Below are 16,221 nucleotides of genomic sequence, written 5' to 3' on the forward strand. Positions count from 1 at the left end.
TACCGAAACTGTCTTTATCAATACCGGGATCCCGGGATCCCGGTATTGACTATAAAAGCTTAAAAAAATTGAGTTTTTTTTTTAAAGGCTCACTTTTACACCAGATATGTATGTCCTTAGCTTAGGATATTAAACAATAATCGCCATCTGCAATAATTATGTGAACCCTCCAGGTTGGCAATCATTTTATCCGCCTTGTTGACTTCACAAGTCACATTTTTAGTTCAACCTAATAATCAGCCAATAAATATTCTTTGGCACCAATAATTCGTATGCCATTACAATTAATTTATTTCTACTTTTTGATAAAATTTTAAGAACTAATTATATTAAGGGGCTACCCGACATTTTTGACAAGTTTTGAATCGAATCTCCTATTTTTTCTAAAAAAAAAAACCACTTTTTTCGTATCTAGTTTGCAGTGAAGAATCTTACAATTAGATGTACGAAATCTAAATATTTGGGTTCGTATTTGACGTCTCGAGAAACGTGTCCAGGGTTTTCATTTTAAACTAATTAACACAAAAGTTATGGCCAGAAAACCAGTTTTTAGTCTAAAATTGTTCAATTTTGATGCCAAATATCTCGAAGGCGATGAACTTTGAAGTAAATATAGGATACTAAACTGCAAAACGTAATTCAAGACCAAAAAAAGTAAGACAATGTTGCCACTGCAATAATTTGTTTGTAAAATAGTAAATTCCTTTTGATAAATAATCACGCTAAGATAATTTATTTATTAGTAATTTTACTCCTGCGATTTTAAAAAGTACTTTTATATACTTATTTTTGCATAAATACAAGACGCGCTAGTAAAAAGTGGCAACATTTTCTTACTTTTTTTGGTCTTGAATTACGTTTTGCAGTATATATTGCTTCAAGCTGTTGTTGTTAATATAATAAGCTACAAAAAACATTAGAAAACTAAGGGATTCAGATCGAAGGTCATTCGCGTGGGGTAGCCCCTTAATATATCCTGAACATCAGAATTTATCACCAAATATTTATCTAACGCATATGCACAGATCTTGTTTCAATTAAATGATCTTCTTTAATTAAATTGGCAAGTTATCTTCTTGATACAGCCGAATTTGACCATTTTAATAGATTTTAAACGTTATAATAGGCACATTTTCCTTGTTTTTGAAAATACCGGGATCCCGGTATTTCATTAAAAAATACCGGTATTGAAAAATCTGTTTAAACAGACGGGATCCTGGTATTTCGGGATCCCGGGATCCCGGTATTGGAAGCCCTACTGTCGAATTTAAACAAACGATAATTCCAATTAAAGAATTATTCGTGCAATCAGCCTCTTAAGTACATCGCTTATATTGCGTACTTTTAATGAATAGGTACGAAGGGCACGCAACGCACGCGATGTTCTACGTATAGAGGGCCTTGCTACCGCGGTGTGATTCGCTGACTGTAATAATTTCGGAGGTTTTAGTTCCACGGTCTTACTTCTGAAATAAAGCAATGTTTCGATAAAAAGCAAGCATTATCTATAAAAATGTCAGTCACTACAAAGTAACATATATAAGAAAATTGAAGTGAACATATTTCGCCATGTCACAAAATGTAAGATGTCACAAGCTTTAAAAAAGTTTGTGGAATCACATTCTTGTTCAAATTCCATTTGTGTTTAACAAACGATTGACGTATTTTAGCTATATCGGGGATACCGTAGAGAAGCATTCGGTGCAATACAAAGTGGCCGCTAATGTGCTCGTCGTTAGGAAGAGATGTATCCGACACAACAACACTATGACTAGGTTAGTGCCAAAATGTACCGTGTCGTCCACGTCCTATGGTGCTGTTTATATTGGCTTGGTTTTGTATCTATTGAGTAGTTGTGATCGTTTTACAAATGTTCGTTTGAATATATACTTTATGTGTTTGGGTCAAGGTGCTATTTCGATTGGGTCTCTGTTCGTTTGAATGCATTCTCTCCTAGTATAGTGTTTAAGTTGCTGAAAATGTATTCGAATAGCTCATTATAGGCCCCGTGCATGAACTATAGGGGGCAGCATAGGAGCCGTCAGATTTTTGGCGCGAGGCGTAAATGTGTCGTTTATGCTTCCGATGTAGCCATACTATGCACAACAAAACGTACCGATGAGAACGGTAGATGGTAGCACTTGATTTGGCAATATACATGTGCACATATGTTTCCGATTCAGGCCACAAGATGGCAGACCCTCCAACGCGCACGGTCCCTATATTAGGACTATTTAGGACCTTAATAATTGTTAAAATGATGACATATGATGATATGACATGAGACACAATTATTTAATCGCAGTGGCCTAGTTTTTCTCTAAAAACACGTAGGTACTTATATGTTCGGTGGGGGCATACATACACACACATGTAAATAGACTGCAAAAATGTTTGCCAGTGGCGCCTAGGCGAGCCGATAATGTCAAATTGTGCACGTTGTTTATTATTTATTTAACATATTTATGTATATCAATCGCCGTTTCAAGTAAGCTAGCTTAATAAAATTTATAATCCACATTTGTTGTTACGGCAACGGCTTTATAAAATAACAACATATATTTTTTTTAATATTGTGGCGTGTATGCCTCGAGAATCGAGATATCGTATTTAAAGTCTGGCCAGCGAGTCGTGTAACAAGATTTCTTTTTTAATTTTTACATATATGGCGACAACTTTGCCTATCAACTTTACTAAGCTGTCAGTTTCAATCTAAAGGTACCAATTTTATAGTCAATTAGCCGCATTATTTGGTGTTACGGCTTGTTGGCCAAACACTATTTACGGAAAGACTTAAGAGTCACACGAACCCGCCGCCAAAAAGGCGCTCCCATACAATCGAGGTTACGCTCTCATTTTAAAACGGCATGCTTAAATTCCATGAAACTCAAACTGAACATCAATATTTACGTAAAATATACCTGTCTGTAGGCCAAGCACATGATTGGCGTACAAATTGTTATAAAAAGAAAATAGAGCGAGTAGAAGTGCACGTAAAAAGTCTCACTCTCTTGTAGATGGACGTGTTAAGAGACTAGGTAGGTCTTCATTATCAAGACATTTATATATACAGGGTGGAAAGGCACGACGATCCTTCCCGGAAGTATTAGGTCGTTTAAGTGATACAGAGACTATTGGTAATGGTAAGAATCGTTAATTGAGTAAAAAATAAAAATTGCAAAAATACTACTTTTTAACTGTGGTGATAACCCTATAGCATGTGCACATGACGGCTAGATTAAGGATCTCTGTCGGGAAAGCTCGGGACTTTACACTTTTTTCCGATCGTTGACAGTATCGCAATGATGTATGAATGACGCATAAATGTCAAATAAATCAAATGCATGCAAAAATATTACAAACAATTTTATTACTTTCTTAGATAATTACTTTTTTCCAATATTTAATACTATCTTCTTTTCACATACGGTGTTCAAATGTACCTCCGTGTACAACGCCGCCGCAGCCCGTACCCGAGTATGTCGATGCACATGCGATATAGTGTATGCTCTTCGTCATTTATCCTCCGCAGAAAGCACCAATTAGCCTTTGTCTCATTTCGTCCGCAGTTTCACATTCCGTTTGGTTTGGTACACCATATCTTTTACACAGCCCCACAAATTTAAATAGCCACGAGCATCTAACATTTTTATTTGAAGAATATGACATTCAATAAGTATAGTTCAATGAAAATTTAATTTCAAACATCAGACGTCTTGTCTATTTCCTACCACGCAAGAAGGTTTGTTAGTTTGGTATTGAAGAAGTATTTATTCTTGATTTATTCTTAGTATTTAATTTTTGCAAGTTCATTTGGTGCAACTAACACAACCTACTTGTTATTTTTAATTATTTTAGATAGTTTCCAATTATTCGAAAATAATTTTGTGAAACGTGTTAAGAAACTAAAACCTTTTTATCAGTCAAGGAAACCAGAGATATTTATAAGACGATTGCGTACTTTTGAGTGGTTGTCAATGTCACCATTTGAACTGTCGTTGTAAACAATGTTGTGGTTAGTATTATTAATATTAAGGAATAACATAACTATTTCATTCAAGTATTGAACAAGTGGAATCACTAAGAAAGCGAAAATCCTGCAATGATTCTTACCGTGCTGTAAGCAGACCTAAAAATGGTTAGATGGCAACAAATTAGCATAATTTCCTGTCGAATACTGATTGTTTACAAGTAAGTTCATTGACCCTGTCACCTGTTAGGGTTAGAACAAAGTAGTTTTTTGCGTGGATGTTTAAAAGGTCATAATTTAGAAACGGTTGCCCATATTAACATAGTTTCTATGGAGAAAATATAGAGCTTAGGCTAAACTATCTCCCATTTCCGGAAAGGATCGTCGTGCCTTTCCACCCTGTATAACAAAACAAAAAATCAAAGACATCGATTACATATATTTTGTTTCTAATAATTGTTATTTGAACATTTTGAACACACCTCTGACTATCTGCTTAGGATGAAAACTTTACACCACATACCGCTAACCGGGGTGAATAGGGACGGCTGGGGTGAATAGGGACAAAACTTAAAATATCTTAGACTTTTTATACAAAATTTACTATTATTTATATCGAATGATACAAGCTCTGTTGGTAGTTTTTAAGAAATTGTCAGGTAAGTCACATTTTATGTTTTGTCCCTATTCACCCCAGCCGTCCTTATTCACCCCGGTTGACGGTATTATTATCGGTATCCCGCGTTAAACAATATTCGTAGGTTTCCGTATCTAAGTTCACATATCGCACGACTATTGGGGTCAAGGATTGGACGCATATGGTCTCCCCGCATATCGTTCAACTAACACGTTCAAGTGCAATGAAAACGGGTCGGTCATCTCGTACAAAGTGTACCGTTTCCATTGCTCTTGATTGTATTATCTTATGATATCATCACAAATTGTTATATGACGTGAGATCGAGATTGTTTAATGTTTGCAGAGTGAAATGTATTTTTGCAATAGGTGTCACGTGACATATTTGCGTATTTGACGCTTTCATTTACCTATTGATGAAAAAAAAGTTTATTAATACGTACCTATACTTTATATATCTTATCTTAAAGAAACAAGAAATATTGACAATAATTAAATGTTTAATTTAGGTACAAGTGCCGGCACAAGCTATTTCTTAAGTACTTCTATCTATACCTACCTAAGCAAGTAGGGTGCTACGCTGAGGCTCTCAAAGACATACTACCTAGTGCTTTTAGTTTCTTGTTACTTACCTAGTGCTTTTTATGATTACAAAATTAATTTGGTACCTAGTTAGGAGGAAAAATAATCTATTTAGGTATGATATGATCGACCCAATAAGTAATAATTTATTAATGTAAAATACTATATCAATTGTTTGATATCTATTCCAATATTTACACGTAATAATCGTTTTCAGCGGCATAACAACGTTCAAGCATGGCCGTAGGGTTGTTTACGAAGACTTCGATCTCGTCACAGCCAACCAACAAGCCCTAGCCCTATTGGACGTCGCGAAGAGAATTATGAGCCTCTCGTACATACCATTATTACTTTAAATCCATGTCGGGTTCGCTTGCATTATTCTATGAACGTGAAACTGAGGGCCTACCGCGAGCTTCAAAAACCATGATTTCGTTATGTGGCTCTCTTACGCTTTTGCATATTCGAGTGATAGAGAGACAGATACCGAAATAGTTATTGAACATTTTCTCATTTGCTTTGTCTCGCATATGATTCGGTCAAATTGTGTTTTTTGAAAAACTAATTATAGCCAGCCTTTTATGAATGTAGTATGATACCTTTGGGTATGGTGCTTTACGCACGCTAGCGTCCCCTTCCCTCCCCCTGCCGCAACCCCCCCCTTTTTGCATGAAATATGCCCCGGTTCACAGTTTTTTTTCATTTTTTGGGGAAAGTATACAATATAGGAAAAAAGTGTCAATGAAAGAAATAATCCCTATTAAATTCTTAACAAAAAAGGTTGTATTCTTTTTTTTTGATATGACGCACCATATTCATGTTATGGCTAGATGAACTTCGACAAAATTTAACCGTTGAAAAACTTGTTGAAGTTCAATATAACATTAGTACGTAATAGTACTGAAAGAAATACTACACAGAGAATAACCTTGCAAGCTTATTCTCCGTATAAGATTTCTTTCAGTACTATCACGTACTATGTTATATTGAACTTCAACAAGTTAATACATGAATATGGTGAGTCTTACCAAAAAGTTGCATATAACCTTTTTTGTTTAGAATTTATTAAGGATTATTTCTTACCTTGACACTTTATTCCTAATTCTCATACTTTTCTCAAAAAATAATAAAAACCGTCAACCGGGACATATTTCATGCAAAAAGGGGGGGTTGCGGCAGGGGGAGGGAAGGGGACGCTAGCGTGGGTAAAGCACCATACCCAAAGGTATCATACTACATTCATAAAAGGCTGGCTATAATTTGTTTGTCTTCCCCATACATTAGAACACAACTTAACCGTATCAATAGTTGGTGGAAAAGCAATATTAAGTTGCCACTTTTCCGTCTTAAAATTTGCTAATTTTATTATTGGAGGTTAGGGTGGCTGGTGACATTTCTCTGTACGGTTTTTCGACAAATATAAATATATCAGCTATCATTGAGTGCTTATTTTGTTATGTGTTTTTGTTGTCCGTCCGTTTGACTATTTATTTAGCAATATGGGTATAAGGACTTTAGACAGATTAATACAAATAGGAAATGGCCGAATTCATATCATTCTCTTATCGTTTGATTTGATTAATCTATGTTGATTGCTTTAACGTCCTTAAGATAATTATAACACCCATTCCTTCCATTTTATACTTTTAGATAAAAACATTTGATTTTGTAATTATCTTGAGCTATAATTTAGAGTATTTAGACAATACAATACAACACATTTGGTTGTTTATCAGCTATCCTGGATACTTTCGATTAGAATTAGATTAATTACTAGAATGTTCCCTCAGACGTAGGGTTTGCGTTAATTATCTATTTATCTTTTAATAGAAAGGGCAATACTTAATTTATTAAAAGAAACATTGCATTTAAATGTTTCATTTTTTTTTGCGTGGTCATAGGTACCTACGAACTAAACCCATTTAAGAATAAGATAAGAAATTACAAGGTTTTTTTTAAATCCATATGCTTTATGCTGGAGACTATAGACCGACCGCTTAAATGAGTCCTCGCCTGCGCGGTACGGGGGCGACGGGGTAGGACGACTAAGGGCGGCGGGGAAGGTGCGGGCGCCGTACGTCCTACCCCATCGCCCCCGTACCGCGCAGGCGAGGACTCATTTAAGCGGTCGGTCTATAGCTTTCTACTACCCACGGACTCTTTATTATGTAGCACGGACGAGGGAATATAGAAGAATTTTTCTAGACAATTAAATTCGTTCCAGATTTGTAGCGTGCACCCCGAAGATGTCACGGTCGCTGTGGAAGCTCAGCCTGAACCTTGTCCAGCAGTTGCACGGGTTCCTGTACTCCGCGCACGACCGGTCCGAGGCCGCCGCGCAGATCTACTACAAGCTCACCATGGACGCCAAGAAGGAAGTCGCGGAAGGACGCCAGGTGGACAGAAGGTCAGTTTATGTTTTCATACCATTATACTTAGTTTACAATGTTGTTGACGATTGATGTCGGGCGAGCGTCCGTTTCAGCTTAAGAAAATACTTGCCGTAATAGGTAGTAAGCGGGAAGCATATTTACCGTCAATTTGCGGAAAATCGTTTTAAACTCTGCCGTACATTAACTATTTATACCTACTTTTTGTTTAACTTGTCGTGTTAGTATGAATTTAAAGTCTGTGGACTGTGCGGAAAGAGAAGAGTCGTGAAATGTATGGGAACCAATACATTCCATAAATCTTCTCTTTCCGCACAGACTCTATATTATGTTTTTGTAGGTGAAAACTTGGAAGCTATTTTATAATAATAATTGTTATTGTTCTCCACTAATAGTTTTGTAGGTACAAGCCGTTATCAGTTGCCGCATACATTACAGTATTTAGCAATGATATAGTGCTGGTAAACAAACGTGTTGACAACAATCGAAGGATTTCCGCTAACTGATCCTAAGTTCTTATGTTATTGCGTTGATTATATATATGTTTATGCTAATTTGAATGCTTCTAATAAAACTATTTATACTTAAGCACAGAACAGAATCATTAGGGAATAGTTCGGTCTAGTACAGAGGACGGAATTGTGTCTTTTTGACTTTAGTACATGTACTACACAAGCCTATAGGGTACGTATTTTGCCAACCCTTATCACAGAATTTATACTTAAGCACAGAACATATTCATTAGGGAATAGTTCGGTCTAGTACAGAGGACGGAATTGTGTCTTTTTGACTTTAGTACATGTACTACACAAGCCTATAGGGTACGTGTTTTGCCAACCCTTATCACAGAATTTATACTTAAGCACAGAACATATTCATTAGGGAATAGTTCGGTCTAGTACAGAGGACGGAATTGCGTCTTTTTGACTTTAGTACATGTAGTACACAAGCCTATAGGGTACGTATTTTGCCAACCCTTATCACAGAATAAATAATAGTATTACCGTACACTACGTAGGGGAAGGTCGGGTAAAGCGAACACCCCAGGCAAAGCGAATTCGGGCTCCCAATCCTAAACTATTCGACTTTGTCGCACAACGCGCCTATATGATGTTAAGGACCCTTCGCTCTATGAGCGGCAAGCGTCACAGGGAGCGGTCGCTGCGAGCGTTGTCGGTGACGTCTCAAAATGTGTTTTTAGTGCAAAATATTCGATTTTGAAAGGTAAGTACATTGTATGTTATTTTGTCATAGTAATTATCTCGAATTTTAATTCAGGATGCTTCTGTTGCTTATTAAAATGTCTTCCTTTTACAACGCATTTCTCTTAAAACAATCAAACGGTTATTTTTTTTAATTTTAATTTCTATAACTGACTGAATGGGCAAAGTGGATCGGGCAAAGCGGATAGCGTGTTCACTTTGAATTTATTAGGTAATTTTTTTAATGATAATATTTTGTTACAGATGGTATATAAATATCAAAAAAAGATCGATTATGGCTCCTGGCTAACACACGTCATGGAAATGGCTATCAAAACGTGGATTCGCTGTGTTAAAATGTCTTCAGGGATGCAGTGAAGACTTATGCTTATGAAATTAGTGAAAATATATCAAAAGTTACTTGTGACAGCTTTTTCTAGTTAATATTATTGAAATGATCTTATGTTGATTAATTTTCACTTAGTTATTAAGTTCACTAAGATTTTATGAGTGATATTTGCTTTGCCCGGAGGCCTGTTTCACTTTGCCCGGCACCCTGGGCAAAGCGAATAAAATATCTTTTTTTACATTTTGTTCAAAATTGCAGCAATTATTAAACATTGGAGGCTAGTGTTGTTTTAAATTAAAAATTTATTGAATAAAGACTTATTATTGACACTTTTTTTCATTTCTTCCTTGTTAAATTTTTCTTTTATGTCAAGTCAAAGCTTAAGGTGTTCACTATGCCCGGACTTCCCCTAAGTAACTTCCTACAAAACCGAAGTTTGACAGCGGTTCAGGGTCCAATCATGCTGTCCCTTTCTAATATATGGCACTATCCCTTTCGGCTATTTAGGGTTGTCAAAATTCAAGCCATTATCTTATCTGTGGTAGTGCACGCAAAGGGACGTCAAGTAGTATCAAGCCTAATAATTGCTCTGAGCAATGCTGAGCCGAACGGTGCCGAGTTTGCCCGAAGGGAGGAGTTTCGCACCCCTGCCCTTATTTCTAATGAAGTGCAACATTGATAACGTGGTTTTGCCACCGGATAAGTTTACCTTAGAGGTCATTCACACAAACTTTATACTGACGTATCGTCACAAAAAAATATGTTACTAACTAATAAGTTAATTATCTAGGTATAATAATACCTAGATAATAAAATACTAAACTGATTGATGATAAATTACTTACCTATACAGGGTGTTTGGTACATCGTTTGCCAAATTAAAACGGCAGATAGATTGAGTCATTTGCTATCTACTCATGCCTAGAAAAAAAAAATTGGCCATGGTGTTTTTACTACTGCGCAAGTAAAAATTTGAAATTTACGAAAAACTGGCTTAGAGCTGAAAAAAAAAGTGGGCAAAATTAAAAATTTCTAGGCCTGGGAAGATAGCAAATGACTTAACCTATCTGCCGTTTTAATTTAGCAAACGATGTACCAAACACCCTGTATAAACATTCTAATTGAACGGTATTTTTTTCTCATTAATGGTGTTGTTTTTGTGTTTTTATTTTTAAAGTTCCATAACTCGAAAGAACAAAGGACCTCCTATAGGAAAACTTCTTTGTTCATCTATCTGTCTATTAGGTATGTGCGGCAAGTGTGAATTATTAATTATTACAAACGTCACAGTTAAGTAGGTCCTTTGTTTCAGATTTATCATATAATTTATAATAAATGCATAAAAGGATTAAATATTAATATGATGGCCAATATCTAATCGGTAACCTTCAGCATTGCGTTTATCTTCCTGCATCCGTGTACGCGAACGTTATCTTTAGAAAAAGCATAAGTAGGTACCTACCTACCTACAATGCGTCGCATGATCTTGATCGTACTGATTATCTACTTCAAGTTCAACATCAGCACTTTCAAGGACTCAATTTAGTGGAAGAAAAAAGCATTTCAATCAAATTTCAGATTTGTCAACTTCCAAGAAAACAAGAAAGGTTCTTTGAGCTTTGCTATTCCGCCAAATGCTAAAATAAATTAATGCAATTTTAAGGTCAATAGTAAGTATATTATTAAATTTCGCTGCGCTCTGGATTCAACACGACTCAAAAAGCGAAAAAGATGGAATTAATTGTATTTTGGCTTCAATCTTTATCGCTGATCATTGAATTCGATTTGCGTAACATTGTTGCAATTTGATCGATCGATTGAATTCGTTGCACCTTAAACTTACTTAGCCGACAATTATCTAAAATCACACGCCATTTGCTGCAACGTGAGTAGAGGCCTTTATGACGAACACTTTCAACTCGTCGGAGCTTGTAAATTAAACGCATAAACTGCTCCTTGTTTTCATCAACACGTGTTTAATTGTTATGTATAATTATCAGTGCGTCGTATTTTATTGATTTATAGTCATTTGTTTCCAATTTAAATATGACTCAACAACTAATAAACATGTCGGTCCCTACTACCTATACCGGGTGTGGCCTGTATGTAACATGAGCAAAAAATTTAACTGTAGGCTGTACTCCTCGTACTGACCAACATTTGTTCAGCGACTTTTAAAAATAACTTGTGGTTTGGTTTTTAATACACTTTAAAGTTTATTCTAAGACGCAATTGCGATTTTGTTATGTTTAAGGCGTGACAAAGCAACGTCAATCACAATAATATGGCGTGGCGATGGCGTCCATTGAAGATAATATTTATTTTGTATGAAAAAAGTTGTTGAACAAAAGTGTCACCGTTTGAGGAGTACAATCTATGTTTTAATTATTTGCTCGTGTTACAGGCCACACCCGGTATATACATACCTATTTATGTAAATAGATTTCTTGGTAATAGTAAGAGGAAATAATTACCTAGCAGTGCATACAACTTGACAATGATGTCGAAAAAAAACCATTTTATGATTCATACATTTTTTTTATTTCAATTAATTAAGAGAAATATTACTTACACTTACTACAACGTTATCAAACGTCTTTGAACAAAATATTGTTATCCATGACCCATTTTCTCTTGTATTGTCTTGTTACCAGGAATGTGTTATCGCAACAGCTGTGTTAACATTTGTTTAGAGAGGCCTCCCCTTCCTGCTGCATCTCATTTGGTGGATGTGTTGAAACAACACCAATCTCGAATCGCCAAATATGCCTTAAGGTTAAAAATCATTTATTTACATACAATATATATACAGTGGTACTACTAAACGAAATTAATAACTAGCTTAAATCTAAAATAGGCCCTTGAGGCATTGTACCAAGGATGCTGGCGGCATTTCCTCGCTGTATCGCAATGCTGATACGTTGTGCGAGGTAGCCGCCAGCTCTTCGGTCACCAGTTACGTCAACCAGACGCTTCGCGATTTCTGCGAACAACTTATGCGCGCTGGGACCCCATGGACCTAGAGTTTCAACTCCAAATGGTACAAAATGGTACTCTCTACCGAGGCTCTTATATTTGTTACGTTTTAGAATTAGGTAATTGCCTTAAGTAGGTAAATCAAATAAGTGAAGTGTAGGTACCTAATGAATTGTATTTTAAAATGGTTTTTTGTAAGGTGCAGGGGGGCAATATCGACTGCGGGATAATTTCCATTAATAATGTAAAACATGGAAGATATTTCGATTAGTTGAAATTACCCCGCAGTCGAAATTGTTTACTGCACCTTAACTACAATACCTACATGGGTACATGTAAAGACCGGAAGACAATGATGACGATGCAATGATTAGTCATTCGTTTGGTTCATTTAATATACGCTAGCTAGATGAACCCAATCCTATTTTAATGTTTATGCCAATGTAGATTTATATGTGTGACATTTCATATCAAAAGGTACCGTATGTGGTTGCCATAAGATGTACTTTTACTTTGGCTAACCAGCAGCATTAGCTTAATGTATTCTTCTGCTATGCTTTTTAGGGTTCCGTACCCAAAGAGTAAAAACGGGACCCTATTACTAAGACTCCGCTGTCTGTCTGTGTCAGTTGAAATTTTCACAGATAATATGTATTTCTGTTGCCGCTATAACAACAAATACTAAAAACAGAACAAAATAAATATTTAAGTGGGGCTCCCATACAACAAACGTGATTTTTTTGCTTAATGGTACGGAACCCTTGTGCGCGAGTCCGACTAGCACTTGGCCAACTTGTGACGCACTTATTGTGTGCGTTTTAAAGGCATATTTACGTTTGTAGAAGTAGATTTGATTAGGTACATAGGTATGTCACTAGGTTACTGTCTTAGGAATTTAGATAAACGCGGCTTAGCGCCATGCACTTGCACCATTCCACTAACCCGGAGTTAACCGGTTTAACCTGGAGTTACCATGGTTACCAGTAAAATTTGACACCGAGTTAACGGATTTACCGCTTAACCTCGGCTTAGTGGGATGGTGCAAGTGGCCCTTAGGCACAGAATAAATAATAGTACTAGGTACAGAAGACTCACTCTCCAACAAAACGCGTCTGTTACGATCAGGACAGATATGGCCGCTAGGTGGCGACAGCGCCACGCGCGGCTTATGGCTAGCCACCAAAATTGGTGTGGAAAGGATGTACTTTTAGCTACCTGTAGCAAAGCAACGAAATCGCGGAGTGAGCCACGCCTGGCTTAGGTGAGTTTAGGTGACATGACATTGGGGGGTATTGGTAACTTCATCATTATATGAATGTGTAATGTGTAATATATGGCTAAGATTAATATTTTTATCTGTTACAAATGCGCAATAGGGTACGTTTGTTTTCAAGTTAGCGTGCAACCATTCGTGACTTGACGTAGGTATTACTATTTCTGTTTGGTGACGATGACAATTTAATTTGTTTATTTATGGAGGCCGGACTTAGAGAATATAACCAAACGGAGTGGTCATTAACAGGCGTTCCCCTCTGTCGAAAATAGGCGGCCAATGGTCAACCACATGTATGCACTGACGTTTATCTGACTTAGCTATGTTTACGTTACGTATACATTTGATGTGCCCCTCCCCCGCAAAAAAAGGCAGACTATTTTGAACCGAAAATTATAGACATGGCGTCTCCGTTGGTTATATCTTCTAAGAGGCCGGATGTCTTAATATAATTTAGCTTCCTGTAGTATAACCTCCTAAAATGCCTATAGTTATGTAATAGTGGGCGTTGACTTTATAATATTTAAGTTGTGGAACTATGGAAAGTTTCTTCAACAAATTTCATTATTTCACGCATATTGTATACCTTTCTGAGATGATTTTTTCGGCTCAAACCGCGGTAGCTACCAAATTTCTCATAGTGCGAAGGATCAAGCCCGTTTAAAAGGCAAATCATCACAAAAATATCAAATATAGTTGTTTGGTGCCTATTTTTATTGTACTGGCCAAAGTGGATATTGCTGAGGTTCCCAATCATTTCTGTAGTGCAGTGCAGTAGAGGGAGTAAGTACATGTTCTTTTTTGTGACTCATGTATCATGTATGTACCTACTTCCAATCCTCGTACGCAATCGCATTGTTGCAGTTCATTGAATATGTATATGGGTTGGCCAAAAGAAACCTACCCTAAATTCGCCTTTAGTACATAGGCAACTTGACTAGCACTGAATTATACTTACACTATAATATAATCTTGTATTATGGGCGTTTAATTCAACACAGGATTTTGGGATAAGTTTTAGTATAATTTACGGATTTAAATAAGATTAGGCGTAGTTAGGGTACTTTCGATTTTTTTTTACTTTATAATTATTATTACGCAGCTCTATTAATTGTAAATTCAATCGACATCTATTTCTTGGAAAAAATATTATTTTAACATTTTGCTTGACCGAAGCTGGGCACCAACGGTGAAGTTAGTTTTCCCTCATTTAGTAGATAATTTTGCCAACCGTATTTTTCATGCAACATTGATAACGGGGTATTTACGTATATGTTTATAATTTATATACTATTGGTACCTAGTAGCTTATACCAGATTCAATGAAATTAAAAAAGGGAAGGAGATCCCAATGACATATCTAGTAGACAATGATATTTTAATGATTTAGAATTTTAGATTAAAAACCTATTAAAATTGATGTCGTCTTTATTTAGCGGTCGTTTACCCAAATCAGTTGTTGTCTTAAGTCACCAAGAGAGCGTAGCAAATTAAGCATAGGTCGCGACCTCGTTCTGTTTGCGGGCTAGTTACTTAAGTACACATTACGGTGCGTTACCATTTCGATGATACGCGGTTACCACAATGATACGGATCCGCACGCCGCTCCGATGTGTGAGCGAGACAGCGCTATGCACGTATATAGCGATATACTCGCACATCGGAGCGGCGTACGGATCCACACTGAATGTGAAGAGCGCCAAATCGCCAATATACTTAGAGTGAAGGGTAGGTCATTCATTAGCCGGGTCCACACAGAGCGAGCATACGCGCGAGGCAATTTCCTTGCGCACAAAATGGCCAGTGTAGACGTGCCTCGGCCGAGGCGGCGCGCGCGAGTCACGTCTGGCCGTTTTGTGCGCAAGGAAATTGCCTCGCGCGTATGCTCGCTCTGTGTGGACCCGGCTATTCATGCAAACAAATGAATGTTTGATACACTAGCAACGATTTGAACCGTGTGCTTAATGTTTTATTTTGATTTGTTTTCAGAAGAGCGAGCGAGATGCGCATATCGTACGGAGACGTGCTCGCAGACGACACGTTCGAACACATCCTCAATGTGACGTCACACAACGACGCACTCCTGGCTTATTACTACCTCGACAGCGACAATAAGGTGAGAGACCTTGAGACTCACTTCCTGCTAATCTATTCCCAGTCCACTCCCAAGTAGCATTGCAAGCTGTATATAAGCTGTATTCAAGTTTATTTGTATACTATAAGCTGTACAGTTAGGCTGTACAAAGGCTGTATAAGCGCTTATACAGCCCTTATAAGTTAAAAAAGGGCCCAAATTATACAGCCTTTCGCGTTATTAGAGCTGTAGAGTAGCTGTATAAGCAATACATAAGCTGCATAATAGCTGCATTACAGCTATATTTCGGTGTAACAGGAAACCTTAACACTACTGATAATTTCTTATAAGTACGATATAAGAATATAAGTTTTAAATGAATTTTAAAAAAGAATTACAAGAGAATAATAATCATTTAAGAAACTAAAATATCTTAATCTTGTTCATTCGTAATATAGTAATGGCGACAATAAAGTGTTATAGTGGGTGGTAAAAGTAAATATTATACAGGACTTGAGTGGAATATTATATCATTGGTAGTGCCGATTATTATTTATTGTGAACCTGTGTATCTTTTCTGGCCAAATATTCACGCGCCTGCAAAATAACAAAGAGAAACCATAAGAAAAATATCAAAAATCGGTAAAGTTAGTGTTTGTTTTTAAGGTTAGAATATCAAAAATATTTGTAATATTAATTCTAAGGCTAAAGTCAATTTATTTTAGCTGGTAATCATAACACGGCGTTAGTCTGCTAAATATTTGCAAGT

The 16,221-nt window shown here is 36.6% G+C and overlaps 1 protein-coding gene across 2 annotated transcripts in view; it reads left to right on the top strand.

The window, feature by feature from the left end:
* LOC134806810 (1-acylglycerol-3-phosphate O-acyltransferase Pnpla3-like) overlaps nt 1-16,221 on the top strand; it is a 43,285-nt gene that overhangs the window by 18,196 nt on the left and 8,868 nt on the right. The window contains exons 6-8 of one of the 2 annotated variants that reach the window (XM_063780195.1): nt 1,671-1,775; nt 7,413-7,595; nt 15,368-15,494. In XM_063780195.1, the coding sequence (XP_063636265.1) occupies nt 1,671-1,775; nt 7,413-7,595; nt 15,368-15,494 (415 nt within the window). The remainder of the gene's footprint in view (nt 1-1,670; nt 1,776-7,412; nt 7,596-15,367; nt 15,495-16,221) is intronic. The other variant, XM_063780196.1, reaches the window with a different exon arrangement.

This window comes from Cydia splendana, chromosome 3 (genome assembly GCF_910591565.1).
Source record: "Cydia splendana chromosome 3, ilCydSple1.2, whole genome shotgun sequence".
In the NCBI taxonomy this organism is placed as follows: Eukaryota; Metazoa; Arthropoda; class Insecta; order Lepidoptera; family Tortricidae; genus Cydia; species Cydia splendana.